Genomic DNA, 20467 nt, shown 5'->3' with positions numbered 1-20467 from the left:
AATTTCTGAGGCAATCTCAAACAAGTAAACAAACAACAAAATAAACCCAAACCCACAGAATCTGTATCTCAAAAAGAAATGAAGTACCTCTGAATGCTTATTGAGTTTTGCTAGCTCTGCTGCTGTCTTCTCATCCTTAGTCTGTAGATTTTTGTCAGCTCCAAGCTCCAGCAACTTAAAAATGACATTTTTGTGTCCATGGTGTGCTGCCCATATTAATGCCTGCATAAGAACAGTTTTGTTTTTATCAAGTTTACATATGAAGAAAAAAAAAAAACAAAAAGAATAGGAGGTTCAATCAATAATACAACCTGCGTAACTTCTTACATGGCAGAATCCGGAGACAAAGATGGTGCAAAACAATCTCAAGGTGGTGGTAAAGGAGTGTAACTGAGCATTTTTGAGGAAGGTACACTAGAAACAAGCTTATGGGCTCCTGTTTGTACATTGTTTTTTAAACTTTAGTTAAAATACATGGAAGTAAATCACTTACTGAATATCCATTTTCATCTTGGGCATTTATGTGTGATCCATGAGCAACAAGAAGACCAACAACACGAGAATAGCCTTTTCTAGCTGCATACATCAACGGAGTCATTTGTCTCCTGAAAGGAATGGGGACGAGAACATCAAGATGTTAAAAGCGCACTGCATTATCAAGGAGGGCACCTCAATTCAGTGAAGACTTGAGTATGTGTAGAGCAAATCAGAGGAAGAAAGCTCATGACATCACATTCACACTTTACCACAAGGTTCAATTTAGCAGAACAGAGATTCAACAACTTAGATCAGTTCGCATTTTTTAAAGCGTTTTAAGAGTTGGCATTTATTCTCTAAATGAAAGGAAGTCAAGTCAAATGGTGCATTGAAACAAAAATATCCTTAACCCTTCCCAGATATGAAACACAGGAACTTGGGTGACTAAACCATTTCTGATTTGGTTCTTAACTACGTGAAACTTTTTTTTTTTCCTCTTTAAAGACCATCTCTCTTGATTCTACCAGAGACCCAGTGATGGGCCTCTCATTTAGCACATGGAGCAGCTTAATCAGGGAATAAGGACAGGTGTAGATCAGTGTTTCCACCTTATTAAAAGCAGAGAATATTATCAATTTGCCCATTCCTTTCATCTACATGTACTTGGGGAGTGGGGGAAGTAGCACCGCACCTTCACTTTTTACTTCAAAACCTTTTTTTTTTTTTTTAGAGAAACACAGTTAAGTGATTAATTCTATACATGGTTTAATTTAAACTGAAAGTTCCAAAAAGATTTACTGCAGTTTTGTGGAAGGCAAACTGTAAATCACAATACTCTTCTCGTTAACTATTCAGTTAAAAATAACAACTATGTATGTATTTGCAAAATTATCTCTGGTGAAAACAATGTAAGCCAAGAATCACAGGTCACACAACTCCTGTGAGTGTGCACAGCTGCAGTGTGAGTACAGGGTGCACAAGCACAATTCACATTCAAAATGTTACTTGGGTATACTCAGGTGAAGTCTTCAGAAAATTACAGGGAAAGACCACACTAAGTTTGCTTTTTTTTTTTTAAATGATATTTTTTAAAATAAGTTTTTAAATGGTAAAAACAAATGTATATCAAAATATTTTTGTCCTTTGCCTCATTTTTGTTCTCTGTTCCCTGAAGTTTTGACACTTTCTCTCCCTATACATCCACAGGTGTATTATGTAAATATATATACATATATGCATATATACACAAAGTTATTTCTTGCAATTGACTAAGTAGTAAGGACTTACAGACACTATCTTTCCCATTATTTTTTTTTTATATCCCAAAACTGTGTTGACAACAGTCTACTAATCTTATGCTTCTACTCAGATGCTTTTTTATGGTTGTAAAATGAAACCACAGTGAGTTGGTTTGCATATTCTGAAAGAAAAAAATATTCCTCAAATGTTTCCATTTTGAAAAGTATTTTTTGAGAGTCCTGACACTTACCCTTTGACGGAATAAGACCAAAGAACTTAAAAGGGTTGGATTTTCTCATTGCTATGAATTAAGAAGTTATAAGCTGAAATATTTTACTAATGATGTCTGATTACAATTAACTGTATCTTAAAATGCATTTTTTTTTCCTTAAAGTGTTATATATTTTAAATGTACAGCTCCACGACAAAAATTTGCTGTCAAAAGTTTATGTTGCGAGGATACAATTTGAGGGACTTTCCTGAACTTTACCAGTTTCTTAAGTACAATGTTGACCAGTAGAGGGACCCCGAAAAGCATATGTATATCAAAGCAGATGCCTTAAAACACTGACTTTCTGCTTACTTCAAGAATATTGATAGAACTATGGCTTTGCTCATCTTTTTTTTTTTTTTTTTTCTCTTATTCACAAAAGGTTCTGTTAGGTTAGTATTTTGTCTTACACAAGCACAGTTAAAAGTCTACTGAAAAAACAGGCATATAAATGTGAAGAAGCCATCTATTACTTGGAAATATGGAAAATGGAATGTAACTACACCTTCTCAAGATGCACATTTAATAGGACAAAAATCTGGTAATGAAATGAAGAAGAGATTTGCACTGGTCTCCAATTTATTTTAGCCCATCAACCTTTTCAAAAGTAGAAGTTCTGACTGAATGTACAGAAATACTTTTCTTATAATAAATAGGGTGCATTGGTGGATTCTGATAATAGGGTCAGCTGGTGGAACTAGTTGCTCAAAGAAGTTTCCTGGTCTCTTTCTTCAGCAGTTTTAGAGGCCAAACAGTAACCTAGCCTGATGTCATAGCTGATGTAGCTAAAAGAAAATGCTGGACTAAAGAACTCCTGATGTCCCTTCTGACCTTAATTAGTCTATGATCCTATCAAGACTACTGCAAAAAATAGAGAAAAACACTCTATAGTGAGTCCCTCTAACCTAACTAAATAATGCTATATATACACACAATGTCTATATAGAGACAGAGACCTATAAACATCATCACCATTTTAAAGAATAAATAGAAGTTAATACAACTTAATAATTTGTAGCAACAGAATCAAAAGGTACTTGCCCAATGCAGACATTGCTTCCCACACTTATTTGCATTTGGTGATAGGCAGCCTGTGACAGACTTTCCATTCTACCATCTTTGAAGTATTTCTGTCTACAAGAACAGTACATTCCCATCCATTTTCATTTATTCTGCTTCTAGTATTTTTTTTTTTTTTAAACTTGCACACCGCTACTACGTCGCAATTATCTTCTGCTTTTTCAAAGAAAAAACACTGAACAAAAGTCCAGAGGCAACAGAACACTCTTTTCTCCAAAGTACAACATGTAGAGGCTACAACTGCACAGTACTGCAGGGATAACATCTGAAATCAAGGCAACAACTTGATGACGTGAAAGGCACTGAGAAAGTACTTCTCCCTTTCTAAGTAAAACCCAATAAATGTGATGTTTAAAAGGTCCACCAACACGAACAGGCAATTCTGACTTCACGCATTCCAGTTTCATTTACGTTTTAAATTGAAAAGCTACAGCCTGTTTCAGGGTAGAAACATTTACAGCACTGCTTAAATATGCAACTGCATTTATGCAGCAGAATCTATGAGGGGATACAATGCTATGTCTTTGACAAAACCACTTCTTTGGAAAGCAAGGGCCATTTACATGTATGTCTGAAAGTGGGAGACGAGCTTCAGAGAATAAAGCAAATAAACAACTTCGCTATCCCAACCCTGTAAAAAAACAAAAACAAAAACAAAACCTGCAAATAGAACTGCAAGGTTTAAGATCCAAAACATCCATCATTTCTTGTTGAAGACACGGTACATCTTACTACAACCTAAAAAAGCCATACACATAAAGCATAGTGATAACAATCCAAGTAAATAATCTGAAGAATCCTCTCTTTGTTCTGAGGAACCTTGCAGACACTCTAGTTTCAGCAACCTGGCTCACAGAAGTACCTGTGTACCTGTTTTGCAAGAACCTGCAAAGTCCTTTGGCGTTGCACAATTTGCCACATGGCATCTGCCCACGTTGGACATGATACTCAAGTGTTAGTCGATATAAAATAGATACAAATCTTAAAATGCACATAAGCAACTTATTAATCAAACATGATGTAAGTTGAACCTGTCGTGCAGAATTCACCACGTCTGACAAATACACATTCTTCTCGTTGGAATCACTCTCAAGCGAAACAAAGTCCACCTTTCTAGAAGATTCTCAATGAGGGAGGAAAGGAAGAGATGTCTTCCACTCACATGCAGGTTTCTTTCCATCAAAGAGATATTTGTACAAAATTCAGTAATGCAGCTTGGTAATCTTGAGAAGGATAAATTTTATTTAAAGTCTCACAACTGCAGAAAGGTTTATTTCCTAAAACGATATATCACTAACATCAAGGAAAAAAAACATAGCAGGTAGTAAACAACCTTATCAATTTAGTCTCTAATACTTTCTTCTTGAGACCCCAACGAGAGGAAAAGCTACAAGACAGCAGTATTTTAATTAGTTGATCTGTGAACTGAATATTGGTTCAGGAAACCAAGAAGCATCTTCAGAAGCTTTTGGAGCCAGTTTCTTAACTCCAATGATTTACATTATGCTTATAACTGAGAAATGAAACAGTAGCAGTGTGCCCATAGCAACAGAAGTAAAGCTGTTTGTCCCTTTTCAAGCTTACTAGGATTTTAAGGAGCAAGGTGGAAAACTCTGTACAACAAACAGGATTGGAAGATCATACTTTAGCAGGTTGTGAGCTGCAATATACTTCTTTAAAATTTTTAAAAAAGCACTGTTTTATTAAAAGCAAGGTGGTAGAAGAACATTCTACCATCTTGAAGGAGAACTTGTTAGGAGAATTAAGCATATAGTTCTAGTCAGAAGGCTGGGGTAGAATATATGTCAGGCTTAGTTTCAGACTTCATTTTAGACCACCGTTCTTCTATGTTTCTGTTTCTCAATATTTGCATAATTCTGGTAAAACAGATAGAAAATAGCTACGTAAGTTCTACATAACACAGGAGATGAAAAAGTAGACAAAGTAATTTTCACACAGCTAGAAGTCTACAAAAGAGGTGATTATAAAAGTGATTAGCATAAAAGGTAACAGTGGGGACTGCAAATGCTATGACATGTTCAATCATCCTGCCCTGTCCTTCTACCTCCTCACACTGTCCCATTTTTACAAGCAAAGTGGTTTAGCTGGAGACGCAGCATATTCTGATGTAAAAGAGAAAAACAAGTAAGTAATCCACATTATCATGTGGAAAAACAAAAACAAAACACCACCACCAATTGTTTGCAAATAACCATAAACAATGAACACTACTACCAAAAGAAGAAGCCGAACATACTTGAGACAGAACCTTGCTGGTATAATGCTAATGGATCGCAGTGCAGGTTTTGTTTTACAGAAAGGCTGCTCAGGGGACATCCCAAGACATGAGGGTATATTGTTCTTCTCAGAAAGCCTGTTGGAAACAGTGTCTAACATTGGTACTGTCCCAGAGTATCTTATATCTCTGCCTCTGATTAACAGTACCAAGCCTGGTGGTACCGCAGTGCATTCAATACTAGCTGAAAATAGTAGAGTCATCCAAATCGTCCATTTCTGTGTCTAGACTTCGTTCCACTACCGAAAAGGGTGATGAACAAGCTTCAACACTTAAGGTTAGAAGAATGGCTTTTAACTTACACATTTACTGCACGTTTGACTTTTTCCTAACTTCAATAAAAGGAGGGAAGACATACATGGCTATAGCCCAGATGAACACAGTACTTTTGTTAAGAGTAATTTTCCATCTGATTTTTTTTTTTTAATATTTAGTCCCTTTGTACTGATGTTTGACCAACATAATAAGATGTCTTTGTGAGTTCACAGCGCTAGAATAAGACACCCTCTTGAACTAACAAGGTCTAATATGCAATATCACAAGACCCTTTTCTTCCAGAAGAAGATCAAAGATCTTTACTCAGTATTAAATGCCGTGATTTTCAATCAGTATTAAATGCCCTGGCCATAAACCACACTGTAGTGCATTAATTTTTCCCAAACTATTTCCTTTGCTGAGATGTACTATTAGCCATTTGGCGTAGTTAACTATCACACCGCGATAACGTCAAGGTCTTTAAAATTATTATGCAGCCATGCAGACTCACTATCTTATCAGTAGCAATAAATATCTTGCTAAAACTGAGGTGTTACACAATTGCTTTATTCTGTCTACGCAACCTGAAGAGGGACCTACCTTGTGAACTGGGCAATACTGAGGTGAAAATTTTACCCTCCCACTATCATCTGTATTTACAGTTGGAGTTCATGATTTTAGAGGTCTTTTCCAAACTAAATGGTTCTATGATTTTCTCAAGAGAGCAAAGTAGTCTAAAACTTCCATTGTGAAACAGTTACTGATACTCCTTAAAACAACTCACTTCTGCTTACATTTGGAGTAAATGTAGACAATTTAAAACCAGACCTGAATGGTGACTGTATTTTAACGTGCATGCATTGCTGTACTTTAACAGTATGCTTCCATCTCAGTTTTTAATCTTCACAACAACACAAATATAACAAGACAGAAGAAAATTCTGGTGATATAGTACTTGCAAACAGAAAACCTTTTTTGAAGATTTTCTCCACTCACAAAATTCATAACCATTTTAAAACAAACACAGTCTTGGTCATTGACCAGGACTCAACTATACTAGAAATTTTAAGATTGAGGCAAAAAACGCCACACACATCCCACAGAGAACATGCAACAAAGAGCTTATTTCAAAATAAAGGAAGTTGCAGTCATTCACCTATTTGATGTCCTTCAACAAAAATCTATTGGCATGAAACATCAACTCAAAACACTGTCCTTACCTGCAAAGTCATTAGATTTCTTTTATTGTACTTAAATAAACAAGAATTTGGAGGGTATCATCATTAAAATCCAGGTCTACTAAACAACCTATGAAATACAATCCTAGGAATTGTTCTGTAATTTAGTTGTCAGTTGGTGATACCCTTTTACTTCTGTCTAAAATGAAGTCACAGGTTAATATTAATAAAACCAGTGTACCTTTTAGAAAGCACTGCAGGTAAAAAGAAGTTTTTAAAAAACAAAACCAAACAAATAACAAAGAGTCTGCTTAAATATTTCCAGGCCTTACAAAAGGCTTAAGTATATCATTTACATTTGAGAGCAAGGGGGAGGTAAATCGTACAAGATAAAAACATTTAATTTCTTAAGCTAGCATTCACTTAGATGAAGCACTCAGAGTACAGTAGCTCTGCAAAGACTACGTAAGAGCTGGTCTTACAATGCTTTCTCATTTCACCTATCCAATACCTTGTTTGTCTTTCAAAACTCTGCAGTTGGCACTTCTACTTTCATACACTACCTTCTCAATGAAACTGGTTTTATAGCCACCAGTATTTACTTCCTGACTTTAATTCAGCAAAAATAACAGGAGTTACTCTGCTTAATACTTTCTCCTTAGTATTCTATTCTATTGCAAAGAAACCATTTACCTATCCACTCTTAAATTTGTCTTCTTTCTTAGACTGCATTTCAAATAACAGGTTATTTTTTAGTACTCTTCTGCCTCATCATGCACACTTCATGAATTAGTCGAAAAACATTCAAATTCCTGTTTATCACCTCCAAATGATGTGAAATCGAAGAACAATCCATACGGCTTCACTGCCAGATCAACAAAGAACAAGTATCAAACTCTGTCTTACACCACAGTTAGATTTTCAGCTGTGAATTCACATACATTTCAGTTGCTGGTGGATGTAAGGGAAGATTCCTAAAATCACTGTTTTTTAAGTACTGAGATAACCAAATAATGCAAAGTTTAGTTCTTAACGTGCAGTGAACTGATCACATAGTGAAGACTCATGATAATCTCAACTCACTGACAGTTCAGATGTCTTCTTACGGAACGCTCTGATCTAAAAGAACAGGCGAAGCAGGACTTGAGTGCCATGCAGAGGATTTGTTTAGTTTCATGATCTTCCCAGAATCCTGATGCGTTTCATCCCAGTGTTTCTGAACACACTGGAAGAAGTCCCCACAAAGCAGCAGCTAAACTGCCTAAGCAATTCTAATAATGAAGCAGTATGCATGAAGTCAAATACTGAGAAGGGAAAAAAAGGCAGCAGGGAGATTTTTGAAAAAAAAAAAATAAATAAATAAATCCAGCTCTTGTCATCTAACTTCTACTTTTGTTTGGTTGAAATGCTACATTTTGGATTGTCAGTTACCTTTTCATTTGAGAAAGCAAGAACTACCACAACTGGACACTGGATCTGGTGCTAACATGCAAGTTAATTCTTGAGTAGTACAAGGTCTTAGGGAACAAAGAGAGACAGTAAATAAATAAGATCAACTATGCAAAACACACACTGAGTTTATAAATAAGGTTTTGCCCTTAAAATTCCCAACTCTTGTGTCAGAAGCCAATCTTTTTTTCTTCAAAGTTCAGCCAAAGGCCTTTTTAAGTGTAAACTTTCAGCTTTAGCTTGTTTTCAAACACCCAGGGCAAAGCTGTATAATGGAAAGATTTCCCCCATTTTTTCAGGCAAGACATTTATTTTAATACCCAGCTATCCGAGGGCAACAAGTTGTAATTATTTACAGTTTTCTTTCATGAGCAATTTTTAGTCTATAAAGAATGAATGGGGCATTTAATTTTGGTGCTGTAGATCAGTGCCACTTCAGCATAACTTTGTAAATAAATTATTATTATTATTATTGTTCCCCATCTATCAGTACTATGATTATAGTGAGGGTCAGGGCCCAGTAAATTAATTGAATTATTTTAATAAGAACCCACAGGCCTCCAATTCTGTTCTTTTTGTATCACTACACAGTCCACGTATTTTAGGTAATGTGGTAAAGAGGTGAAAAAGCTGTGGTGTAAAAAAGTAAGTTCAGTCAAGTGAAAAACAAGCAGTTTCAGTTTGAACTAAACAAAAAGCTTTTTTCTTCCATCAGAGGGAGGATACTTCATCATGGATCAGCCCAGAATTTCCTTCTTCATGATTTAAAACAAATCACTGCAGCAGCCTATGCAAGTACAGACAGCTTGCAATGCATTGCTTCAGACTGCTGAGACAGGACATGGTAATTTGAGAAACAAACTGTCATCTGTTTTTTTTTTAAAGGAGATTAAAGCATGCTTGCATTAGAATAACTTATTTACAGAGAAGTTTATTTTTTCCACAGGAATCTCTGTAAGGAATATAGCTAGATAATCGCAAAAAGCTCAAAAGCAAAGCCTGAATTTAAATAAAGAATTAACCGATTAACTGATGCGTTAACCCACATCCTTATACAGAATAAGAAATTTGCCTTCCCCAAATCATAGGGTATATTTCCTGTGCTTACACTATTGTCAACCAAAGGGATTAAAATAATTATCTTTTAAAAAAAACACAACACAACAAAATTAAGAACAAACAAAAACACCAAAAAACACAACACACACACACACATTTAAATTTGATAAATTTGATCACACGCTTACTCAGGTGAATGACTATACTAGAAGAAAAAAACACCTGCACATTAATCTTTCTGTACATACAGAGAGCAGCAAAGTTACAAAAAGCTAATGAAGTAGACATCATCTTAAGTGGTAACAACTAAGCCTACAAATGTCTCTACAGTAATATTACGTAATACAGTGTTCACAGACTTTTTTTTGTACCTGCAAGTAAGGTTAGGGTCGACATTCCTTGTCAGCAGTAGTTCCACAGTCTTCAAGATGTTTTCCTCTGAAGCATGAGCAGCACACGCTGCCATCAGCACTGTGTACTTATCTGTTTGGAAACTTGCAGTTAGAAAATTGCATACACCAATACTATGCTAATCCAAAAGTTCCTTTAAAAGCCTTTACGTTTGCTAGATTTGTTTATCAGGTGTTGATAAACTAAGATTTAAAACAAAAATGTAACAAACTTGTTTTTCTTCCCGTAAAAGTCACTAGAATTATCAGGTAAGATAAAGGCATCTAAAAACAGAAGACAAAGACAGGAGTGAATGAGACTAGTAGAGCATCTACCACTACTGAAGGTGAGGATGCTTGCTTACGTGGTGAAAAAAAACCTGCAGGAGCTTAAATTTAGGTATCTGTTTCTAAAATCTTGGTCCACACCAGGAGATTCAATCCCTGTTCCTCCCTACCTCTCCCCAAAACACAGCCAAATGAAGAAACATCTTACTGAAGTTAACCGCAACAGATTAAAAAAAAAGTGCATGCAACAATTTTTTAAAAAACACATAGCAACATCAATTGTAGGGAGAACAGGGGTCCATACAAAGGACAGTTCAAGTAACAAGGCTTTAGTAAAGGGATGAAGGAAAAGGAAAAGTTTACAAACCTAGACTACTATTGTGCAGTACTGGCAAGAAGAAGATGACAAAAGGAGATATGTTCCTTAAATCCACATCCACAATACGTAAAAAAAATCATCATGAGGAACCAGTGTTTTTCTTTGCTCCAGCTCCAGAGGCAGCTGGATGTTATGTGCCACCTTTATTCATGGATCACAACTGCACACCACTGCTGTTTGCCCACGGAACAGGGGAGATCTTTCCTATTTTTCTCCTACAGGTATGTGGAAAACATCACACCTCAAGGACCTTAGCAAGCTCTTTGGCTTAGAAGACTAGCATTTGAACAACTGCCCACTTCGCTTATTGCACAAACTTACATGCAAGCTCAAACATGCTTTCAGCAATTTAACAAGTATAATTTTAACTGTACATACTTCAGACCAATCCTTGAAGTGTTACAACATATTTTCTACCTTTCTTATAGAAATCTTAGGACTGTGTACGCACTAGTACCTTTATTCTTCAAAAGAGATCAGCTATTTTTTGCATTTAAACTTGAGAAGTTTATATACTTCACCCCAATCTGCTCCACTTTCTTTGCTTCTCCCAACTTCTTGTCTTTGACTTCTCCAACTTAAGACCTTAGGTTTGTGTTTAAATTCACCTAGGTTTTTATAGACCAACCTGCAACTTTCAACCTTCTCACACAGAAGTTGTAAAACACATAGATCAGTGTATTAAATGAAAAAGTAAGTTTCATAGAGTCACTTAAACTCCTTAACGGTAAGTAATTAGCTTTCCAGTAAATAATTTCATTCACTAACAGATTCTTGCTCTAAACATTTAAACTGGTCATCAATAATAACATGAACTGAAAGCTGGCTGGACTTTGAGCAAAAGAAAGCAATAAACATCATTAATCTGGGAATTACATTTAAGAAGAAACTGTAGTTATATTTATATTCCATAGTTAAAATAGTGATAAAGGGTGGGAAGTTGATTTCTGCTGGCCTACCTACAGGTCATACATAAGCAAGAGAAGAAGAAACACCTTAGAACACTCAGGTTTCTCTTCTGCACAGAAAAAAAATAGTAAGAGTAGTCTGTGGTCAGGCTAGCTGAAAAAAAACACACAGAGAAGAAACAGTGAATTTACTCCTTCAAGATGCTACATTCTGATGCCACCACACAGCAAATGCTACCATTAGTTCCTCATTCTTCATGACAATTGAAGTTCATTCCACTATTAGGGTAAAATTAAGCAAGTAGCTTACAAAGGATAACTGAAACATGACAAACAGTGATTAACAGTAGAGCTGTTGTTAGGATTATAAGGTTATAACATTACTAGTATGGGATCACTCAAGTGATTGCCAGCTCATACAGAACAACCAGGACTGATGACATTTAGTGCCACTTAGGGATGGCATAGCTGTACTGAACACATTTGGCTTGACCTGAATCAATCGCTTGCAAGACTGCTCCTGGCTGGACAATGCTCAGCTGTGCCCTAGCTACTATTTTGATATACAAACCAACAAGGAAACAAGCTGAGAAACCTGATCCCAGCAAGGTGACACTTTGGTCAAACACAACTGGTCACAGGGTGAAAAAATGCCATGCATGTTGGTTAACTGGATGGCTGAAAATGCTGCCCACAGAAGTTTCTGTCCAATTTTACAGCTCTCTACAACCATAAACATGGAACAAGCATGAACTGTAGCAGCCACATGAAAGTCCTCTGACACTGGCTAAGGACAGTAATTTGAAGGCTTAACTGTCCTTGGTGCAGGCAATCTACTCTTATCTCAGACTGATCAGCTCCTAACAAGTTCAAGAAAATTTTAGAATCCTGATTTGTACCACCTGCACTGCAGTCTACTACTTCGATTACAAATACTGGCAGTCTACTGGAAAATAAGAGCACTGTTTTTATGTACTTCATAGTAACATGTTTCATCTGTTTCTTCTGTATTGCAATGTCTTTTCTAGAGCTTGGCTAAGTTTTCCAACATAACAAAGCAGAAGAAAACACTACAGTTGAAGCAGGAGAGAGTTATTAATGAGCTATAAAAACTGAGAGAGGAACTAGTAGTATTGATAAGTTCCATTAAATTCTTGCCAAAAACCCAGATTTGGCAACACACTGAAGAGTAATTTTCACTTAACATAAAACTTTTGCTCTAGTTTTATAGAAGTCTACAATAGTTTCCCATTAACTGGACAGCTACTCCTGCAAGCACATTATTTCTTCAGTTAATGCCAGAGGAAGGGAATTACTCTTTGTCACCATCTTGCAGGCCTGACATGTGACCTATTCTTCTGATTGTTAGGGTGTAGTCATTTAAAATATAAAAATCAAAACCCATCATTAACCTAAAACCTAGTGCTTATTTATTACTTTGGTCTAAAATGAGATACAGAGTGATCACATGAGCAGGTCAGCTGGCACGTTTGAAGGCTAACAATGTGTGACGAGAGCAGAAAGCAAACAACTGCAGTGGGAGAAGCATCATCTATGGCCTTAAAGATGAATCTATTGCACATAACCAGCTGGAAAGCTGAACAAAGGAGTAACATTTTATAGGAAAAAAGCACTTCTGTTAGGTTTAGAAGGGATGAAACAACGTTGTCATCATGAATTTAAAAGCACTGGGTACCACCCAAAATTCAGAATTCTAGCTGTTTTCTGCATTCATAACAGGATCAAACAAAGGAAGTTTTAACTCTACAACTTCACTCTAGGATTCTTAAACAGGTATTTTCAAACACCACTTTAAAAAATGTACCTGGGGATCAGGAGGTGGTATGGAAGACAGAATGAGAGGGAAAGAGAGAGACAGAATAAGGATATCCATCAGCTGAATCCAGATGAGATCCAAGAATACATACATATATTACTTCAGAAATACTACTTTTGCTTTAAAAATCTAGACTATATCCCAGTTCCATTGTGATCATTTGATTTTTTTCTCTCTACATAGAAAGAGAATAAAGGTAGGCCAACGTCTGGCACGGAGAGGTACTGGCCACTATTTTTATTCACATCTTACCTATTTCAAAGCATGCATTGGCACCTCTGTCCAGAAGGAGACGCACCACTGCAAAATCAGCCACACTGGCAGCACACATCAGGGGAGTCCATCCAAACTGAAAGCTAGATTCTATGCTTACACCTGTCAAAATTTAAGATACTAAAATCTTTAAATTACATCAATAAATCTTTTATAAAAAAGATTTTATAAATCTTATTCAAATATGTATTAGCATTAAGGTTACACAGTTTCCACTTAGTCCTAGGGAAAGGAAAGCCTCTTATACCACTGTTGTTTTTTAAATACATCCTTCTCTGGAATACCAGAAAACAACTTTTAGAACTGACCCCAAGGAAGCCCAGTACTCAATCCAAGTAGGTAAGCACAACAGAAAAGCATTTAAATAATAATAATAATAATAATAAATAACTGCAAATTAATTTCAGAGAAGTGAACATAATCTGTTTTCTCCACTTTAGTGCTACAGCTTTTCTCAAACTAAACCCCCAAATTTTTATTCTTACCAAGCCAAATGGGCTGCTGTGGAAACACCGTGTCTGTCATATATTAAGACCATACTGACTAGGGTTTTCTGGCTTCATGGCTCCTTTTATTAGCTGCCTTCCAATGCAGCTAAGCTGCAGATACTAGTTTTGTGTTCAGTACTATGAAAATATTATCTCCAAAGAAATATAATTTACGGTCTCTTCCAACCCAAACCACTCTATAATTCTAAGATAAGATAATGCAAGATTCAGTCACCACCACCAGCTTTGTTAGCCTGTATAATAGTCACAGCCTCTTCTGTGGCTAATAATAAACTGGCCAGACGGCACTTCCAAATTCACCAAACATGGAGTACCAGACCCAGCAACTCATGTGACAACTTTCAAATAAAAATCTTTATAGATTTTTGCAGTAAGAGAAAACATCCCTTTACTCATCCGTCGCGTATTATTTCCTCTATCTATAGCAGTTGGTTGCCATCAGCTGATTCCATGTTAGTCCAACAGTGATATGGATTACTAAATATATTTCTTTACAAGAGGAAGTTGTGGAAAACACTGTCCTAAGAAATTTGTGACAGTCAAGCTACACACAAACCTTTTCATGCAGAACGCGTATTTACCTTCCCTGCCTAGATAGCTTGTCAAAGATCTGCTCATTGTAGCAACATGAAGACATTAAAGCTGAGAGTAGAAAGTCACCGCTCTGCAATTGATTCTTCAACTGTTCAGGATCAGGAGTTGTAATCAATAAAGAGGAAGCATTCAACGAATGCCAGGTTTTGAAGTATTCTAACACCTGCAAGCCACAGAAGCTATGATCAAATCCCTTCAGTAATGCATACATACTAGCTGCAATCCTTAATGCCACAGCATTCCTGTTTGCCGTTTACAAAATCGCTTCGCTGAGGCCCACAGCCAAGTTCCATAAGGTGAGCCAGTAACTGTGGGTGAGGACTGCCAGTCCCTCAGCAGTATCTGAACTTCCTTGTAGACAAGTCGCTTCAAGTATCTAGAAAGTTTGATATCCCACAGCCCACTGAACTAACACCGCTAGGAGTGGAGTAAGAGAAAGCCGGCACTCTCAGCGTTAAAAAGTCACTGTCTCTCTTTAGAAGAAAAGCAGTCCAAGTGACTAGAGCTCCCATCCAGAGCTTTTTAATACATATTTGAATAATAATAGCAAAAGACCTACTAGGCAGGCATTCAGATTTACTGGAACACTTGATAAAGTGCTTTCCTTGCTGCTTTCTTTACATATATAGTGTACAGTATCAGCCAGAATGCTGGTGCTTTTCCTAAGTTTTAAAGGTAGAATGGTCTTTTTTTGCAAGGCAACTTTGAAATGTCGAAGTTGCATTGCAGCCTGTCACACATGGCCTGCTGCTGTCTTTCTAGTGAGTGCCTTGAAGCATTTATGCACTGTGGAAGTCACAACGCAAACTGTTATCCTCAGGGGAAGATTGAGAAAGGACAATTAAAGTAGTATCAACACTTACCTGGCTGTTTGGCTGCATGGTTACAGGAGCTGTTAACCAAGCATCTCCAACTAGTTACTGCTCAAACTCATTGCATGAGCTGTTTTCAAGTGCTCATTTGGTATTAAAAACACCCTTATGAAGTCTGATAAGGTAACAAAGAAGCCCAGGGGAAAAAAAAAAAACAAAAAAAAAAACATTTAGGAAAAAATGAGGCCGGATCAGCCAGCCTGCTGCAGCTCCATGATCCCAGGTCCAACCAGTACCAAGGCTGTGTGTGTAATCCCAGCAGGCACGCACAGACCACACAGACACCACCAGCCCCACAGACACACTCAGACAGACACACAGAGCGCTCACATGAACACAGCATCGATGGCCTCACCCTGCTCCCCTCTCTGTCCGAACAGAGGGCTCCACAGCCCACACATGCATCGCCCTGCTTCCCACTTCACTCACTGGCTAGTCTGGCTTGATCTTTGCTAGTGGTCACATACCCACTCGCACACCTTAGTGCAGCTTCTCTGGTACCTCGTTCAGGTATTTTGTTGACTGTAGCTAGTAACAGCAGTGGTAGGAAGGCTATTTTTAGAGAGAAAAATGCAACCTCAAATTCAGAAAGTTTAACAAGGAAGAACTATGATCACATTCTGCATGTACCTTTTCACGATAAGTAATTCCAGGGATGATACAAAAAAATGTAAGGTGCTGAAAGACTCTTAGTTTAAGAACCGCTTCTACTTTTAGAATCCATTCACATTCAGTCTCAGTTTATCTGAGGGACAACTTCTAAAATGGTTGATACTGGAAGACTTCTTTTCTAATAGAAGTATTGATTTAAGTCTGTCAACAGTTACTGCTGTGGTTCCACAACACCTTAAAGCGAAGTTAAATAGCACTGCTGCTGTCTCCAATGCTGGCCCACCTATGTTTCTCAGTTCGAAGTCCTAAATGGCTGAAAAATTACTCATTCCCCACCCTCACGTACATAGTTTACTGTTACTTTAGTTGTCTGAACCACCTGCACAAGACCAGATGAGCTCCGACAAACACACAAAGACAGGTGTGGAACAGACTGCTGAGAACAAGAAAGGAGTGCCTGTATTTGTATCTCTGATCAGCCTGAACTGTCACAAGGCCTTAACTTTTAGTCCCATTTGAGGAAAACATACAGATTATACAGTAGTAAGTATTTTGCTTCCAGAGCAGACAAAAATGCCAGTTAGAGTCACCGCCGCACCTTCTACTTGCTTGCAATACTTTGTGACACACACTTCAGGAAACTGTTCTTAGTATGTTAGTATTTAATAGGAGAGATTAGAGAAGACTTGTCCATTTCCTAAAGGAGCTCTGTGAAACTGCCTCAGCACCACGGATTCTTGGAGCAATTAATATGCAAGCCAGAAGACAGCATGTTCTTGTTCTACCTGAGGGAATGTCCATAACTGTTGCTAGGAAATCCACTTCCAACACAAACCTGGAGTTTGGTGGAGAGCTGATAGCACGCCTTCTGCAAGCTCTACTGAACAGAAACTAAAGGCCACTTTGGAGGCAAAGATTTCATCTGACTAAGCACTAATCCTCTGAAGGACAATGTTACCTTTCGTCAGAGAGGCATTATGTTCCACTGCTCTGCAGAGGCTATACTCGATGTGTTAAAAATTAATCATAATCTTAGGTAATTTAAAGACGCTTTCATGACACTCACTGCCTTGTGTATTTTAGAGAAGACGCCAGACTACAGGAATTTTCACCTTCCAAATGGCTAGAACAGCTCATTACGTAGCAAGCACCAACACAAAAAGGTTTGATCTGAGCTATTACTGTTTTGCTGAATAAGCAGTTTAGAGTGGCTAACTGTAACAGAACAACTAAGCAATCTAATGCACAGGTATCACTAAAAACTCTACATGAGAACAGATTCATTCTATGCAAGACAGAAGATACATTTCACACAGTATTCACACACTGTGTTTCAACTTGTGCATTGTTTTTGAGTTAATACTGATTTAAAATAAGATTATTCCCTGTTGGGGTGAGAAAGTCTTCTCCTTGAAGGGCAAGTTATGTCACCAATTTAAAACTCAGAAAAACCCATTGCTAGCTGAAAAAAATACTTTCTTCCAGCCACAAGACACATTTTCTCAGAGAACAAGCTCACGACTACTTATTCTGCTTGTTTGTTGAAGCAAAACTTCCTGATAATCATCACTAGGCAGGTCACATCAACTATGCAGCTTCTGATTGCTCTGGATGCTTCAGTAAGTCCAATCCTCCTAACGCTGAATAGCAGAAACACATTACAGAGAAATACTGAGTAACAGATCATGGATAAAAGCTTTTAGTGTCAGGACAAACTACTTTTTAGTGACAAATGCCACATAAACCCTATTAGACCTTTTGGAATCACAAAATCTTTCTCCAGCTGATGTTGCCATGACACTTGGCACGTACCAGATACTGAAGTATTAAACATGGCACTTGTGAAAATTAAGGTATTACAAATGGCACATGCCACAAATTTAACAGTGCTGTGGTCAAGAAAAACATGGAATTTTCAAACACACACACACAAAAAGCCGATGTCCTTCCTTCTCCCCAGCCTCCAAAGTAGAACAACAAAATAAAGAATCCCCACTCAACTCTCACTCTCAATTTAAACAACCTCAAATTCAGTGTTTTTGGTAGATATTTTCAGGTTAGAGATACATCTGAAAACAAACACCTTATGTAATTGCTCCCACATGACAGCTTTCTCAGTTTCCTTGAGTTTTGACTGACAAAATAAAATAAGTATCAATTAGAAGGAGCTTGCAGAAATACATCATGCTGAGACACTGAAAAAAAGCAATTTCATCTTTATACCAAGAGTTTTTATCCCATATTGGACATATTCACGTATTCTTACATTGACCCAAGATGTTACTTTGAAACAAGAAACTTCAGAGATTTAGAATTCGTTCCAAGTTCAAGCAAATGTATTTAACTTCATAAATAACTTTAATTACCTGAGTTTAAGAGTTCTTCTATCAAGGACACATCACCATGAACCAGAGCTTTCTTGAATGCATCCTTCTTGTCTAACTCCAACATTTGATCCAACTGATAGACAGACAAAGAAAACTTAAGTTAAAAACATGGTAACTATTTCAAGCTATCAACTACAGCTTGAATTCAGTATAAAAGCACTAATGATCTCTGTAAGGACAACACAGAGAAGTGAAGGAAGAGAAAGGCGTTGTTAAGACTTTACTTCTTCCACCTTCCACCTCCGAGGACCTGCTTGGGCTCAACTGTAAAAAAAAGTTTTAAGATGACCTTCTCAGAAAGGTTCCATTCTCTGAAAATGCAACTATCTTCCTTCTCAATGGATGTGCTATCCTCCTACAGTGTTTGCAGATTTTCTTAGCGGTGTGTTCTTTCAATTAAGACTCTTTTTCATATTCTGCTGCTAAAACAATATTGCAACACATTTCTTTACCTTTTTTGCACATTTCACATGCTGTGAAGTGTTAAAAAAATAAAACTAATATAATTAGAAACAAAAATTGCAACGTGGGGCAGCGTAACCCAGTGACTAGCTGTGTGGCATAGCCCTGCATTTCATGGCTGGAAGGGTTAACGTGGTTATTCCCTCCTACTCCTGTGATGGCAAAAGACTTATAATTGCTGTGTCATAAATGAGTTGGCTAAAAACTGATTTGACCAAAGGACTAGTTTACGATTCAAGCCGTTGCCTGTCTCACGTTCCTTTCACAGAAGCATCACAGATTTGTTCTATATTAAAGCTGCAGATGCAGATTGCTGCTGGCATCATCCCAACTAGAAGTGATTACATACACCAATGAATCAAGGAATATTCACTAGCTTCTTTGCTGACAGAAGAGGGTATAGTCAGAAGTCGTATTCTGTGGTGAATTTTGGAGTTGTATCACAAAGACTCAGAATTATACCATTTCCCCCAGGGTACTGTAGTCTTTCCCACATTTTTTGCAGAGTTCTTAGTAACTAATTAATGTATAGACAATCAATGATAAGAAACAGCCAATAAATTAATTTGGATTTATTTATACTCTACTTAACCATCAACTTCCAAATGACGCATATCTTTGGGTAGGAACCTTGATTTAAAGATCAAGGCCAGTGAAAAATTGACTGTAACCTTTAGCAGAGTACTGCTAATTTTAACCTTACTTCCATTTTCTAGCTCCAGCCACGAGAAAAAGCCATGCAGGGCCTCCCTTTGCACTATCAAATGCCTCATGATTATCAGATGCCATAAATCTCTTACGTCTTCATATTAGGACAAAACATTCTGAGATTTAAAACATAAAGCAGCTTTCTAGGCCTCAGGTCTCTTTCAGATTCATTCTCTCAGGGGAAGAGTAACAGGTTTGCCATCAATAAGCAGAGAAATCATTTAAGAGAAACGCAAAGATTTCACATAAGAAGTCAATCCTTCAAAATCCAGGTTTTATATGCCTAGACCAAGGGTATTCCACCACAGCTTCTAAATAGAGACCCACAACAGAGACGGGGGGTGGGTCTCAAGCCCTCTCCCCTCAGCCACCACCCAGCCCCGGCTGGACGAGGGCTCCGACAGCGGCAAGGCCTCGCCCCACCTGCGCCTCATCCCGCGGGACGCCGATATCCCAGCAGTCGTCGTCGCTGTCGCAGTCCTCGTCGCAGCCTGCCGCCACGCGAGCGCCCCACGACGCGGCGGAGCCCCGCGACATGGCGGCGCCCCCTCACCACACACACACACAGGCGAAATGGCGGCCGCGGCACGCGCCCGGCCGGCGTCGCCTGGGGAAGGCGGGAGAGAGGGAGGGGGCCGGCGGGTCACGTGGTCCCGCCGCCTTCCCGCGCGAGGCGAGGCGGGGCGGGGCGGAGGGGCCGGTGGCGGAGGGAGGGAGGGAGGGCGCGCAGGGGCCCTCGTGTGGTCCCTGAGGGGAAGGGGGGAGCTGCGGCAGCGGGAGGGGAGGGGAGGGGAGGGGAGGGGGCTGCCCTCGCGGTTATAAGGGTGGGGGAGCGTAGCGTGTTTCTCCGTGTTTCAGCGGCTTTGTAGGGTTGTTGGGTGATGCGGTAGGGCAAGCTATGATGTCCTTCCTGGTTACGAAGTGTTTTTAGACCTGAAGGAAATA

The 20467-nt window shown here is 38.2% G+C and overlaps 1 protein-coding gene across 3 annotated transcripts in view; it reads right to left on the bottom strand.

Moving 5' to 3' along the window:
* ASZ1 (ankyrin repeat, SAM and basic leucine zipper domain containing 1) overlaps window positions 1-20206 on the bottom strand; it is a 37892-nt gene extending 17686 nt beyond the window's left edge. Inside the window, exons 1-6 of one of the 3 annotated variants that reach the window (XM_027457737.3) lie at window positions 19946-20203; window positions 18332-18425; window positions 13358-13480; window positions 9676-9787; window positions 494-605; window positions 88-222 (exon numbers count right to left, since the gene is read on the bottom strand). In XM_027457737.3, the coding sequence (XP_027313538.1) occupies window positions 88-222; window positions 494-605; window positions 9676-9787; window positions 13358-13480; window positions 18332-18425; window positions 19946-20059 (690 nt within the window). In that variant the 5' untranslated portion in view covers window positions 20060-20203. Of the gene's footprint in view, window positions 1-87; window positions 223-493; window positions 606-9675; window positions 9788-13357; window positions 13481-18331; window positions 18426-19945 lie in introns of all 3 variants that reach the window. The other 2 variants (XM_038179905.2, XM_038179909.2) reach the window with 2 other exon arrangements.
* Window positions 20207-20467: the final 261 nt, after the last annotated feature.

Source organism: Anas platyrhynchos, chromosome 1 (genome assembly GCF_047663525.1).
Source record: "Anas platyrhynchos isolate ZD024472 breed Pekin duck chromosome 1, IASCAAS_PekinDuck_T2T, whole genome shotgun sequence".
Taxonomy (NCBI): domain Eukaryota; kingdom Metazoa; phylum Chordata; class Aves; order Anseriformes; family Anatidae; genus Anas; species Anas platyrhynchos.
Note: the sequence above shows the minus strand (reverse complement) of the source record. Positions and strands in the feature narration are given on the sequence as shown.